The sequence below is a fragment of the Xiphophorus hellerii genome, chromosome 11 (genome assembly GCF_003331165.1).
Source record: "Xiphophorus hellerii strain 12219 chromosome 11, Xiphophorus_hellerii-4.1, whole genome shotgun sequence".
Classification (NCBI taxonomy): Eukaryota; Metazoa; Chordata; class Actinopteri; order Cyprinodontiformes; family Poeciliidae; genus Xiphophorus; species Xiphophorus hellerii.
The window spans coordinates 16,403,843-16,419,373 of NC_045682.1; the positions used below are offsets into that span (position 1 = coordinate 16,403,843).

The following is a 15,531-nucleotide window of genomic DNA, read 5'->3' on the forward strand; positions in this document are numbered from 1 at the left end:
AAGTATTTACCTCCTTACAAATGTTTTTGTTTGTTTGTCACTAGCAAACATGTCCCATATCATCACTATACCACTAGTAGAATAGACTGTTGATATGATTTTGAGGCTAATAACAGTTATTATAGGATTTTCAAAGGAAGTTATTGTACTTTATCACATTGTTTTGAAAAGCTTCATAACCTTAAAAATGAAATAATCATTTTCAAGCTACTTTGCAGTGTATAAATAAGTAAATAAATAAATAAACAATTAAGAGGTCTGTATTTTGTGCCCCCAGTTACACAGCAGTTATGTCAGTTTTAGAATTATCAAGTTTCTTTTAAAGTTTTGTGAAGGATCTGGTGTGTTTTTTATATTATTTTTATTAAAAACAGCTACTTGGATAAAGACAATACCGTCCTAGTCAAATATCCTGTGTAATTTCATTTCTTGTTTGTTTTTTAAAGTACTTTTAAACAAGAGCCAAAAATATGTAAAAAAAAAGAAGAAGCAGTGAACAAGATAGATCTTTCTGAAAACATCCTTTGCATCTGCTTTTGAAAAACGAAACCTACTGTTATTGCCTAACCAGCCCCCTTCCTGAGGAATTTGGCTAAACAGAGCAACGTTTCAAGAAGTACTTTGTCTGGAGTCCAAACCAGTTCTTTACGTAACTGAAAAGAAAAAGGCAGACTTTTCTCTTCAATTCAATCCAAAACAGGATTTGCATGTAGACTGTATGTCGGTCCTCTGACGAGAGCACCTCCTTCTACATGTTTACTGTGTATCTAACATGGCTTTTGGAACTTAATTATTTCAGCTATATATTTCCTATTGACTCACTTTCATGAAATGCCAGATTTTCACTCATATTTTATTAAGTTTATGGTTGCAACATGAACAACTGGTAAACAATTCAAGGGGTTATGCATTTTTTTCACAAGACATTGTATTTATTTTCTGTTGACATGTGGGACAAAAACGTATTAATAGATATTATTAAATAACATTTTGCAGTAAGGATCCTGGCACAGAATATGGAAGCAGCTGAATGACAACTTGGAAACAAAAGAAAGTGATAAGACTTTGGTGATGCTGCCCCTCAGTGGCTACTTTGCTAAATTACAGGCTTTCTATTATTATTGTAAAAACAGTTGCAGGAAAAGCCTTTGATACTTACAAATCTTATGATTTGTTCGAATTATGACAAGTTATGAAGTCAGTTGAGGTATGTGGTCAATAACATATCATTCAATTGAAAATAATATCAAAGACAATTTTTACTTGTGCCATGATTGGCAAAGCATTAAAGTTAATGAGTACTTAATAGCCTCTATTAAAATATTATGTCACTTTTCATATTTTTGATGAATTGACTCTCAAAAGTGGAACATTTTTCCACCAATGTGATACGTGTATGATTCAACTGAAAAACAAATTTAAAAAACACTTTTTCTTAATTTGTGGTGTTTTTTTCAGAGTCTATGACCAGCCAACATCTTAACAAAGCACAATTTTTCTAATCTATCAGACTGTGAGGTGTTTCCTGCTCACAGCCCTCTCTCAGGTCACAGCAAGGATTTCTAATAACATTTTGCCCTAGACTCTGCCTGGACCTTTCTAAAACTTTATTTTTTTTCACTGGTAAACCCATTCTGCTGTTCTTCCAAACTCATCATGATGCTGAAATAAATAAATAAAATAAAAATCCTTCTTCATCTTCAGTTTAACCTTCAGTCTAATAAACTTTGGATCAAAAACGGCCGATATTAAGAACTTCTAATGATTTCAGCCTCCCTAATAAAACAGGGATGCTGTCACCACCAAAGAGGGAACTGTGACACAAAAGTTCTATTTGTGGTTCACAAAAACCGTTGTCACACTGGAAAAGTGTTGCAGCTCTTTTATGTGTTGCTTAACAAGTCACATTCCTTGTTTGTGCACATACGCTTAACAATTAAAGATGAGTCTGAATCTATGAAACAACAGACCACAACCCACCGTACTCTGCGATCATGTCCGCTGGTGTTGGTGTGCAGGTGTGAACTCGCCCCTGTTTCCAGTGTTCCATAATTAACCTGAAAAAAAAAAACTGCTGCTCTCAGCTCCACCTGGACCCCTCATTTGCAGCCTCTACTGCCACTAGCTGCAGCTACAACGCATCACTCTTCACAAGGAGCCACGCACTCTAAAAGCTATCTGAATGGAAGAGAAACAGAGTGCTGATGCTGAGGAAGAATGTTCAAGAAATACGTGAATGAATAATGAATACACACCAGACATGGAAAACTTTTGCAGCGCCAATAAAGCAGCGTTCAAGGCGTTTTTCGCTGATATCATATAATGCAACCCACATCCCCAGCAGCTTTGGGGTTGTATTCTTCCCAGAAAGTCAGCTTCGTGATCCCCAGGGATCCAGAAATGGAATTTAAGATCAGCCTACTAAACGCGGCACCATCAGTAAGCTCGCAGACCTATTTAACAGCACTATGAGTAAAGTGATGCGTGTGCAGTGCTGTAAACCCCCTGCTATTTGAGTGTATTATATAAATGCTGCAGTTTCACTTGTCATAATAACAGGTCCAGAGAATGCTGGATGAGTTTATCTCTGGCTTTCAGGTATAAGTTCCTTTTCTCTATACAGTGAGAGCAGGTTGCTTAGCTTAATAAAATTATTCTACACAATTTCAATTTAGATTTAGGTTATTTATCTAGAAAACAACTTAGAGCTGAAGCTAACAAAATTGTTAAACCAACATTTTCAGCAAGAATAGCACAGTTTTTGTGGTCATTTTGATACTGGTTGCACTGCAAAATGAAAGTGCCACATTGAGGTCCATGTTGCTGCCATGAAAACAGAATTCATTTCTAAATATTTAATGAAGGACTTGATTTTGATGCATGTTGGGGACATTTCATTTTGGAATTTGCATTTTCTCTCAAATTTCTGAGAGAAAATGGAACATTTCCTGTAGAGAATTCTACAATTTCTTTTGTAGAATTTGTTCTCGTTTTCAAAATCAGAAAATGTTTTATTTTTTTCTAGTGTTTTGACTTCTTGGGCTTATTTTTCAGTATTGTTTACGATCCATCCATTTTCTAACCCTTGTCCCTAGTGGGGTCGGGAGAGTTGCTGGTGTCTATCTCCAGCTAACGTTCCGGGCGAGAGGCAAGGTTCACCCTGGACAGGTTGCCAGTCTGTTGCAGGGCAAGACAGAGACAGACAGGACACACAACCATGCACACACTCACCTAGGGAGAGACCAATTAACCTAACACTCGTGTTTTTGGAGTGTGGGAGGAAACCGGAGTACCCAGAGAGAACCCACGCATGCACAGGGAGAACATGCAAACTCCATGCAGAAAGACCCCGGGCTGGGAATCGAACCCAGGTCCTTCTTGCTGCAAGGCAACAGTGCTACAAACTGCACCACTGTGCAGCCCCGAACATATGTTTAAAATAAATAAATAAATAAAAATATGTTGTTCAGATATAGAGCTGAAGTGGAGATAAATATTCAGAACATGTTTATATATGGAAAGTACTTAAAGATTGCTCAGCAACAAATGCAACAATGTTTTATGGTGAAATCACTGTATTCTCACAAATTTTGTTTCTATCACTCTGGTGGAGTGGCACAAAAATACACTTGTTCAGAGAAAACGTAATAAATCGACCTGCAGTTGCTGACAAATGATGAGAATGACGTGAGAAACCGAACACTGTTTACACCGGCGATAATGGAAAAGTGAACCTTATCTGTATGCATGGTGGAAACAAATTACGACTGCCACACAGTGTCCATCCAATGTAACTTTTTTTTTCATATCTTTCAAGCGTGTTGTTTTCCTTTTTTTTTTTTTCTATTGCCACTTCCATTTTATGCTTCATTTAAATTGCATGGTAATTTACAGACGCTCCCTACTCTGCTGATGCAAGTCACTGCCTCCCTCTCCTGTCTGTTTTTCGTTCTCTCTCTTTGCTCTCTCTTCACCCAGCTGTAGACCAGGACGAACGCGTGCTGGGAAGGAGGATAGTGGCAGAAAGAAAGGGGTGAAAGAAGGAGAGAGTGAAGTGGCAGGAGTGACAAAGGACAAGATAGAGAGTAGGACAGAGAAGGGGGCTGCAGCCCAGTGTAGCAGATTGCCATGTTCTGACAATGGAGTGTGCATGGAGCAGCAGAACCAAAACAGGACACAGCTCAGCTGTATGTTGGATCAATAAACGGTAGATGAGTTCAGACTTCAGGCGATGGAGTGGAAACCTTATTATTAAGAAGCATTGCTCGGCCGGTCTGACTGCAAATTGAGTCCTGAGTTTGGAATTTCTAAGAACTGACATTACAAGGATAAAGTCTCTCCAATCTTTGGAAACCTACAGAAACTTGGACTAATGCAAACTTGAAGCTGGATTGCATTAATATTCAGGTAAGAGTGGGAATCAGAGTAACCATAAATATGCAGTAAACAGTTATAAGGGTTATAAAATGTTATAAAATGTCCCGTGCTTTTTTTCTTTTTTTTGTTGTTGCCTGTTTTATTTAGCTCTGCAAAGGATTTAATGAAGTATTAACAGAACATGACAGTTGTCACTGATCATTAGACTGTGCAGGAAGACATAAGTCACTTGACTGAGCTTAAGTAACATTAAACACAACAATCCAAAATAATAGTCCCTCCTGGTATAGCTGACTAAATGCTCTTCTTGCAGTTTTAAAAGTGTGTGTGTGCGTGTGTGTGTGTGTGTGTGCGCGGGGGGGGGGTGCGGTGCGTGTGTGTGTGAGTGAAGGAAAGTCTTCAAAGCAGAAGAAGAGGAGGGAAGGGATGTCAGAATGTGTTTGCATAAAGAATTTGTCATAAATCAACACTTGAAAGCAAAAACGCACATACACACACTTTTCGACTGGATGCTTTTTCAGGGATAAATAAAAATGCTGCTTTGCTGCCAAAATCCACACATTGCTGCCTTGTTGCCAAACTGTGGTACAGATAAAGAAAATGACATGAGAATACTGGCACATAGATATGATATAAAAATTAATTAATTAATTTAAAAAAAAAACGGTGACAAAAGATGTGAAGGGAACTGCATCCCAGAAGTCGCAGTTTGAATTCTGGTCTGAATTAAATTTGTGGTGTGGGTTCATAATGATACATAATAATAGAAGTGCTGCGCCAAGAAGGTCACTGCTGACCTGGAATTGGACACTTTAGTTTGCTTGACCGGCTCTGATCCATTAGTCAAATATAGGGATGGACTTAAAATGTTATCACTATAATTTGTAGTTTTCATTCCAGTATCAATTCATTTTCATATGAAACTTGCTCTTGTTTTTACCTCTCATCTTATTAGCTTATTTAATTGAGTCACATTTCTGAACTAACTGTATTGTTGCGGTTTGTAAATTGTTTTTGTTTTATTAAAACAGGTCTCTCCTGTAAATGAGAGACTGGCCTTGGATCTCAATGAGTTATTTACGTTATTTCCTTTCTTACTTCTTTTCTGCTATTAATGAAAAATTTTGAAAACTGGGTGCACAGTTCTTTCTGTCTTATCTCGAGTCTGCAATTGATTTCTTGACAGCTCAATCTTTTCATCACTTCTGCTGTATTGAAGCATTTTTTTTTTTGTCTCTGCATTGTGCTAGATAATCTTGCTTGCTTGTGGATTTTCTTTGCACCACCATTTTGAGCGCCTCTCACTGTAAATGTGTTCCTCTTTTACTTTCAGACGGACAAAATGATGCGAAAAGCAATGTCCCTTCCTTGACTTTTCAGACCTTTAAGTGAGCCAAAAAAGGGATGGGGAGGCGAGCGGCTGACCTGACGACGCCGGTTCCGGTGTTGGGTGTCCCCGCCTCTGTCGGGGTGCGGAGTTGGAAGACAACAGGAGGAGACAGAAGCGGAGGAGTCCTGCTGCAGACTTGGGGACAGTGCAGCATCGGCATTCAGACGTCTCCGGGGATTAGCAGACCACTTGTTCAGCTACCTGATAGCGTCTCAAACAATGTTACTCAAACATCTAACACATATACCACCAAGGAAACCCGGGCTATATTGCTTCACGTAAAGGATGACAGTGAGAAAAGGGCTATTTTAAGGCAGAAAACTGAGGAAACCAAGATCAAAAAGGAAGTGACTTTCAAAGCAATTGGAGGTGTCGACTCAAAGGATGGTGCCGGCTGTCAAAAGAGAAGTGGTGGGACGTACTGCTATGCCAGGGCAATTAAAACCAATCCCCTCACTGCAGGCTCCACCAGCAGCGGCAGATCCAGATTGAAGTCTTCCACCCGTTACATCAACGGAAGCGTAGTGGATTCTGAGGCAATCGGCGGGATCATCGAAGTCAAGGATGACGCAGAGCCCTCAAAGGCCGTGACTTCTCATGGAACGGTCTCGCACCACCCTTGCGCAGACCAGTCAAAAAATACGTGCAACCACCGTGGCGGGAAGCAGTCTGTAATATCCAGAGGCGCCGTCCCAGGGGAGACCGGCCCCTTTTCCGAAGCTCTCTTTGGGGAGAAGGCATCAAAGCCAGCCCTCACATCTCTGTTTACTGCCACACATTTACAACTTCCTCATGCACTGAAACGAAACCAGCTAAACTCTCAGAGCAGCAGAGTAAAAAACACACAGAATGCAAGTAACCCACACTTGTATTATCTTAATGAAGAGATAACATATAGACAAACACCCCACCCTGCATGTCCAGTACATTCCAGAGTTGGTCCAGGAACTCTGTATCATACACATGCCTCAAGCGACGTGACATCCATCCAACCGGAAGCCATTGTCCATACTAAAACTGTTACATTTGCTAAAGCCAGAATTGAAAGCAGGCAGGAGAATTCCACTATAAACTTTTTCGCAAAACCCAACCAGAATAATAAAATTTCCCTCCTTTCAAGTTTTTACTCGACGCCTCAAATGGCCACGGCAACCAAACCTTTTCAAACTTCCCCTAAGCGCCTCAAGACATCGCCTCACCATTCCCTACACGATAATATTACTCAAAATGTATGTGTCTCTGTGCATGCTGTGCCCGAGTGTCCACCTTTATCTTTGTACACGGTAGCCATGGGAACTCAAAGATCATCCAGTCCAGTTGCACAGGCAACTTTTAATTTGGAGAGGATGTGTCTGCATAGTAATGCCAGTCCAGCGCCAGAAGCCTTGCACTCAACACACAAAGCACACATTCTTGATTCAGACCCTTCTTCACATCTCACAATGGTAAGCGCCCCATCTGATTTAGATAAATGTCAGGAAAAGCCCCCTTCAAGAGCTGCCGACGTATTAACTAAAATATCTCTTGTTGACAATGCAGCTCAATTCCCTGCTTCTGTTAATCCGCCTCAGAAACCTGCACCGCATTTTCTCCTAAGTGCCGCCGTCCCGAAGATCACTTTGAATTATAAAGTTAATCCAGATCAAATTACATGTAGAGGCAGCACAGACAAAGCTGTGGCTCCGCAAATCCACTCGGTTCAGCCTAACTCCTCAGACTCTGAAACTGCGCTGCCTATTTCCGCATCCTCTGCATGCACGATATCTGGTGCATCTAAGTCTCCAGAAGCAAAAGGTGAGTCGCACGCATCTCTCCTGAACTCCATTGCTGGTCGTTGCACAGTCTATAAAAATGCGACCGCCAAAACTGAGGTGAAACAAGTCACATCCCTGAACAGTTCTCTGCCGTCTCTGGGCAGAGAAAGACGAGGTAATGTTGCTGCATCCGGTACATGTTTGCTTCAGTTTACAGACGCAACCGAGGTACTAAGGAACAGTGATGCACACGACAAAAACAAAGCTCATCACAAACAAGCACCAGACATCAGCAGTCAAAACAGTAATAAACCTCGTGTTTGGGGTGTCGTTACCAGCCAGCAGAGCAACTCCATAGCAACTCCGCTCGTCAAGTCGCCAAATATGTTAGAAACCGCTGAGGAAGGATGTGAAACTAAAAGCCACCACACTAATCCAACCATCAACCCCAATGTGGAATTACAATGTAATAAAAACAAATGTAGCGACCATGCTGTCAATGAAGTAGTGGTGCACAAGTCTGAAGAGCATAAAAATTCACGGGTCACTAACCCTCAGAATTGCTTTTCCCCAATTAAGTCAAGCACCTTTCTTCCGCAGGGTTGTCTGGACAGAGAAAAACAAAGACTTAAACATTATAAAGGATGCACACAAGCAGACTATGAGGGACACAGTGCAGCAAGCCCACTGGGACAAGCAGCCAGGCACCCCGATTCAAATGCACAACAGTTTGCCTTGGGTGCAGCAGCCAGCCGTGCAAATAGTATGTTTGAATCCAATGCAGATGGGCAGAAGCATCTCAGTTATTCATCGCCCCCGGTCGCAACACAAACTAAATGTGAACCCAATATCTCGCAAACAAACACAGAGGTGAAACACATCACCCAGTCTGCTGACTGCCAAAATCCCAATTTTGATATTACATTACGAAGGCAACCACAAACAAGTCCAGAACGTTCTGTCAGCGTGCCAGCATCATTCACCGGCGAAGGAGGGCTCTCAGCACACACAGGCCCTGAACGGGAGTTCGACCTACAGCCGTCTGCAATGCTCTCTAAATCGAGTTTCCCCCTCTGGTCCAGAGAGGTGGAGGGAATAAGCAGACCAGATTTAAAGTTTAGCCCCGCTGCTCCTCAGTCGGGCCCTGAGGGCACCGGGCTGTCTCACTCCCACCCGTCCGACGCAGCGCTGCTGTTGCCGCCTTCCCCGCAGTGCTGCAGATCTGCAGGCCTGGAGCAGAGGCTCAAGACTGTGGAGGCCAGCCTGGCGGCCAACAAGGACAGGATCACCACCCTGCTTAACATCATTCAGGACCTGGAGACATGCAATGCTCCCAGCAGCCTGTAAGTCTGTGTGCTTCACTGTGGCAGCTGGATAAATAACTTGTCAAACATGTATATAGTACATATACAGGGCTTGAATTGAACTGAACAAACCCAATTGAATTCATATATTCCAAAGAAAGGTTATTGGTGAAACACCACTTTCTGCATCTATTCCCTGTGTGATTAATCATTGGTTTCTCTGTAAATAAGCACCCAATGCAAACAGAACAATGATTTGAAGGTTACTAAAATATTGCTTGCTTTAACCAGTATAGCATTTTATTGGTCCTGAGTTGTTTTCAACCATCAGAAGTTCACTTTGGTTTTGTCCTCTCTTGGGTTACCCATTAACTTTAAATCTAAAACCATCTTTTGTGCATTTACACTTAGTGAAGATTTCAAAAAGTGTTATTCACTACATGTAAAGCAAGAGCAACTTATGAACATCTTTTTCAATGTAAAAACAAAAAAAACAAGTTTGGGTTTAATAAACATTTTAGACTTTGGAGCAAAGATGCATAAACACAAGCCATTTTCTTTAAAAAGAAAAGCAATGGAATCATTTTAATTTAGCTCAAGGTAAACCAACTTTACATCCTGGGCCAGATTTGGTGTACGGCCATGTTTATTTGAAATAACCACACCCTGCAAAACATATGCCTCACACTTTAACAGGTCATGCAAACAAGCAATATAAAACACTTTCAGATGTTCAAGTGTTAAAGCGACTCCTAGCAAAATAGTCATCCCAAAAGTCAAAACTGTTCAACTTTTGCATGTTTTTGAAACCAATTGGGACTTAAGAATCAAAAAAGATATATATTTTTTTCTGTTTTAGTGTGAAACATATTTGTGTGTTCAGGTCTCTAATTTAATGGGGAAAATGGTTAACTGCATAAGTCAGGAGTTTAGATTGTTTCCTTAAGCAATATAAAGGAAAACCACACCTCACTAGCACAGATTTCTTTAAATATTAGTTATTTACAAAATTTTTTAATGTTTACTGCCATTGCAAACCCCTCCTCCCCCCGGAAAACAATGATGTAACAGGTCACATAAATGTGTTTTAGAGGTGACTTTAGGTGACAATTGCGTAATAATAAATCATGGTTGTTAGTGCAATGATGTGAGGCTGCGACATCATTAAAAGCCTGCAAACAGGTCAGCGACTGTGTGTGGGTGTGTGTGTGTGAGTGTGACAGAAACCTACTTGGGCAATTCAAGGGGCCACGTCTCACAGAGATTTATTTTAGCCACCCGGCTCTTCTGGGAAAAATAAGGGGAATTAAAACGCCCTTCTGGCAAAGTGTCTCCGTCAGTCACTCTCACTGGCTGCTGTGCGTTAATAAGTTGTGACTGCCTCTAAGGTCATCTTTCAAAATAACAGACTCCTAATAAGAGACGGGTGTCTAACAAAACGCATGCCAGGCAGCTCGTCACTGCCAGCAGCAGCCTGAACGAATTCAGAAGGAGAGGATAAGTGCAAAGATGATTGAGCTGTTTATCTGAGAAGATGAGCGCTGTGGAAGTAATTTCTTTTTGTTTGTTTCAGTCGGAGATATCATAAAAGTGGACTCGACCTGAGAAACTGCTCGACCTGCCAGAAGACTGCTTGTATTGTGTACAGGTGAGGCGATAGCAAAATCTTTGATCTGATATGTTTTTGGTTTTTATTTTTACAGGTGACATAAACTCCTCTGGTGTGTGATGAATTTAGTGAATTTGTGCTGCTTCTTGGTGTTTCGTTTGCTCAAGTAGAGATGACTTTGAAAAGGAAGCCATGGACTTTGATTAACACACAGTATCTACCCAAACACTTAGGGTGAACATAAAAACATGGACTTTGTTGAGAGGGGTTGGCAAAGGACTCAATTTATGGATACGCCTGCTGTTTTTCATTTCTCTGAAAACTTGATGGATTTGCATCACACCTAATGAAAAGCTGCCGCTGCAGTTGAGAGAGAGACGTCTTTGTTTCATTTCATAATACAGAAAGAGAGTGTGTTTTTGTCTCAGTGTACACCACAAATCTTCTGAAATGTCAGTAAATGCAAACAGTAGCTCCATGCGGCAAAGGAGAACTTCATCGGTAATTACTTCCCCACGTTTTGCTATTTCATTCTTTCCTGTGATTATTTGTAAGCAAACTCTTAGACTATGATCAGGATTAAGACAAGAACAGTTATCTACTTCTGTAAGTTTCTTTCATGCATCATTGTAAAGGATAAACTTTAAATTTTGCTGAAGGAGTTAAGACTCTTTGGTCTTCAATTTCAATGTACGGAACTGTTTTTGAATTATGTCGGCTTTTTTTGTTGCTCATGTAATGTTTTAGGATTCATCATTCTTTTTTTTTGTACTTCCCATATCTGTGCCTTGTCTTGGTTTTGCACTCATTTGCAGAAATGTTGCATCATGCGTAGGCACCAGAAAAGGTAAAACTTCAACAATTTGCCCCAGTAATATTGGAAGCAGGAAGGAGGTTAAGTGAGGTTGTTAAATCTAAAAGTATTCTCCTCCTCATTCTGACAATAAAAGCCGTCTTCAAATATTCAAAACCTGTCCCTTGATCTACTTACTTTCAAAACTGCTTGTGTTTTAGAGAGAGATGTTGAAGTGCTAAATGCTGCATGTTGGCATCTGGCCCTAAGAGGCCAAGTCAGACATGAGCATATTTACATGAGACGTGTCTTTAGAAGAATACGGGTGCCACGCTGGAAAATGTGTTCATGTCCAAAGTAATTACAGACTACTAAAATCTCATAAGGAAAGACGTTGCACATACAGACTACCATCACACAATGCAATTTGTCTGTAGCAGCTCTTAAGTAACATATGGCATGAAGAAGTTTGAACCTCCATACAAATGATCTGGAAATCCTTATCTCAAGTTTGAGGTTCAGTTTGGACAAACTAAACCTTTAATACGTTTAATTAATAGTCTCTTTATTTTTGCCATGTCTCTATCCAGTGTTGAGTATGACTTCAGGCAGCAGGAGCGACACTTCTTGGAGGTTCTGAATCACTCACCAGGTGACAGCAACAGTTTCCCCGCACATCTGGCGGAGCCTTTAAACCTCAGCCTCCTCCGACACGCAATCTCTAAGAACCTCGCAAAGACAAAGTTGAAGAGCAAAAAGCTGTGCAAGACTCTGCTCAAGTGGATTCCAAGAAAAAAATCATCCACTGTAGATCTCTGTGTTACCAGCATGTGACCAGAATGCAACAGTCTACCCTGAACTACAGTTTGGAATAATCTTAATAAAACCTAACCACAAAACTGGCAGCTACCCATTACTAAGAGACAGTAGGTCATTGGGTTATCGTTTAATCAACCAGTACTATGGTACCACTGGCTACGAGATACTGTAACATAGTTTGTTTTTGTTTGTTTGTTTTTTTTGCTAGAAGTTTTCTTAACAAGATAAGTTTAAAGGTAAAACAGAAAAAAAGTGGAATTTTGCAGAATGCTATAAAGGTTTGTTCTAATAGCTGCTGCACTGGGCTATCCAGAGCAGATATACAAGTTTTCAAATGACTTTAATATGTTCAAATTCAAATTCTGTCTTATTGCAGCAACAAACATCAGTGCATAATATTTGGATTTTATGTGACAGAGCAAGATAAAGGTCAGCATTATATAAAAAGAAAATAAAACCTAAAACAAATTGAACCCAAAAAAGTGCATTTGTGTACAACCCATTACTCTCATAACCCACAATAAGGTCTATAGCAACAAAACTTCAGAAATCACCTAAGTAATAAATTAGACCTAAAATGCATGTAAATTAATCTCAGTAGAAATAAACTGTTCTGAGACAAAACGGCGTACAAATAATGTTGAAAACATCTTGAAAGATTGGCTGCGTAAATGAGGTCATCACTCTACATAATGTTTCCACTCATGTCTTAGAATGTCTTTGTGGAACCATTAGCAGCCTTTGACCAGAACCTCAGACTGCGAGACGATGTATCTTTGTGGTGCAGAGCAACATATCCCACAGAATACTGTGTATTGATCTCAAAATTGAAAGAGTACGGCAGAGCAAACTGACCAAACATCGTTATGTCTTAACAGACAGAGCGGTCAAAGAGAGCACTGACGTGCCACAAAGAGGCTCAACTCTGGAGGAGCTGCAGAGGATCAAATGACAGAAAGACTATCAGTCAATTAATTCATATGGATGGTCCATATGGATGTTTGCATGGTTTAAATCAGTGCATATGAATATGTTATAATGGCAAACATAAATTAAAACGAATAATAGGAGAATTTATGTCACTTGAAACTTATCAGATGCTCTTCATCTGTTGTGACTGAGTTTTCAGCTACTTTTCAAAGAAACAGTCTCTAGACGTCAAATGGCAGAGACATTTCACAAAGTCCTTGCATTTGTCATTGCAGTAAAATGGTGGTTCAAAAAGTCTTGACTTAGATGCACCGAATAGAAATGGGTGCTGCACTTCCCAGATTTTAAACAATTTGTTTTATGTCATTTCAGTCTATCACATAAAAAGCAAAAAAAACCCCAAAACATTAACATTTCTTTCTGGTCACACCTTGGCAACATGGGAAGTAAACTTGAGGTTTATTATACCCAGCATGAGTGGTCCACAGCCTGACAACCCTTATATGTCAGAGCAGGAGGATGCCTGCACTTGAAGATACGTGGTTGGGTATTTTTTTTACTTAATGTATCCCTGGTACATGCATGCTGTCATCACATACAACTGAAACCAGAAGCTTAGATAAACAAAATTTTAAAAAAATAATAAAAGAAAACACCATTTCTCACCATCTGAACTTAAGTCACAAAAAATATTCTCTTTCTTTCGGTCAGTTAGAATTACTAAAATTATTTACATTTACTTATTGAGATAAGAGAAACAGTATGTCAGGGATGTAATTTTTAATGTATTCAAAAGAAATCAGACATTCAGATAGATTTCCTCTCTATTTGGTAGTGTTACCTTTGAAGTGTATGACTTTGGTCAAGTGTTTTGGGGATACTTCCCACGAGCTTCTCGTAACAGTTTGCTGGAAGTCTGGCTGATTCCTCCTGACAGAACAGGTGGAACTGGGATAGACTGGTTTTCTCCCAAAGTTTTCAAAAGTGGTATAAGGATTTCTTTGTTTTGCTTTTCAATGTTAATATTTAAATATGCCTGGTTGTATTTGATGACTAACCCCAATCCCAGATTTCTATATCTAATTTTCTATATACGACTGTTCTCTTTGCACTGTTGAGATTAATGCAGTTGACTGAAAGTTGACCTATTATCTTGTTCCCCTTAAAATAAACGTCACAAGCTTTGTTTCACTGACTGTTGATTTCTCCCCGGTGTTGTGTTGTGTTCCTAATAAAGATTCAGCACGTCCAACCATTTTTGCAGCTGCAAAATGGCCACATGGGCCCCAGAAAAATAGAGTGATCTCCATTATGTCTCTGTCAATCGTGCGATGGTCTCAAAATCCCCAAACAATCTGAAGTTCATAAAGGGTTTCTGAGGAAAACAACGACGCAACAAAGGCTACAGTGAAGCATGAGTCACAGACAGGCTGGTCATGAGCGCGGGAACACGTTCCTGAAGAGCAGCATGGACAAAGACTCGCTGGCATTATACTCCAGCTAAAGCAGCAGGACTAGTGAAATTAGTGTGAAAACTTGAAAGAAACAAAGGAGAGCAACAACGCTGGTATTAGCTCCTGAACTCAGAAAGCAGGCGTTGCCCTTGTCCTTTAATAGAAAGATGCCAAAGAAGAAATACAAGAGTGAAAATTAGTCTCTATATAAATGGAACAAGAGGGAAATATGGGCTCATAGAGATCGTACACAGTCTTCAGCAGGCCTTTTGTTTGCCTGCACAATAAAAGAAAACGTAACAGATTGATAACCTCCACTAAAGTATCTCAAAGACTAAGAAACGAATCGGTCTCACACCAAATGAATCACTCCTATCTACTGAAAACACACATTGTACTTACTAATTCAAAGCTCTGAGGGAAGCGTTATCTGAGTAAGAAATTAAATTCTAAGCATTTAAAGTAAAAGAAAGGGGTTATATTTTTCCAGTTTGAGGTATAATTTCGGGTAAATCCAGCTCAATACTGAGGTAAAGACAAAAAACTTTGCCTGATTAAAAACAGAGGAATACTGGGGCACATGCATTCCCATATCTAGAACCCTACAAGGGAGCATGTTAATCAGATTAAATCTGAATGAGATTCAGTGGCGTGACCTTAAAACAGGCTGCTCGTGTTCCCTCCAGCGTGGCTGAATTAAAACAATTCTGCAAAGACGAGTGGGCCAGAATCCCTCCACAATGTTTTTAAAAGCCCATCGCCACTTATCACAAGCACTTTATGGCAGTTGTTGTTGCTATCAAATTATCAAGTTGCTGATAAGTTCTATGGAGGCGCTAATTTCATTTTCCAGCAGGGCTTGGCATCTGCTCACACAGCCAGAAGTGCCATTACCTGATACAAAGGAAATGGTGTCACCTAATTGGACGGCCAGCAAGCTAAACCCCTAACAGAGTGTATGGAGTGAATTAGAAGACTAATTTTGTGAAATATGTTCAGTTTTGTGAAAAAAGATTTTTCAGTTTAGAGAACTGAAAACTGAAATTTCAGTTCATTGATACTCAAACAAAAACCGTGCTGTAAAAAGAAAATCTAAGGATA

General features: G+C 40.0%; 1 protein-coding gene across 1 annotated transcript; it reads left to right on the forward strand.

The window, feature by feature from the left end:
- Positions 1-3,927: 3,927 nt before the first annotated feature.
- Positions 3,928-14,167, forward strand: LOC116727850 (uncharacterized). The gene is made up of 4 exons (XM_032575496.1): positions 3,928-4,407; positions 5,711-8,864; positions 10,399-10,473; positions 11,818-14,167. The coding sequence occupies exons 2-4, from the start codon at positions 5,782-5,784 to the stop codon at positions 12,059-12,061; spliced, it is 3,402 nt and encodes a 1,133-aa protein (XP_032431387.1). The 5' UTR covers positions 3,928-4,407; positions 5,711-5,781; the 3' UTR covers positions 12,062-14,167.
- The last annotated feature ends 1,364 nt before the right edge of the window (positions 14,168-15,531 follow it).

Bases quoted from the DNA above. Each gene is read 5' to 3' on its own strand.
- LOC116727850 (XM_032575496.1), top strand. From the start codon at position 5,782: ATGGGGAGGCGAGCGGCTGACCTGACGACGCCGGTTCCGGTGTTGGGT. The intron at 8,865-10,398 runs GTAAGTCTGTGT...TGTTTGTTTCAG, and splicing joins TGCAATGCTCCCAGCAGCCT to TCGGAGATATCATAAAAGTG. The intron at 10,474-11,817 runs GTGAGGCGATAG...GTCTCTATCCAG, and splicing joins ACTGCTTGTATTGTGTACAG to TGTTGAGTATGACTTCAGGC.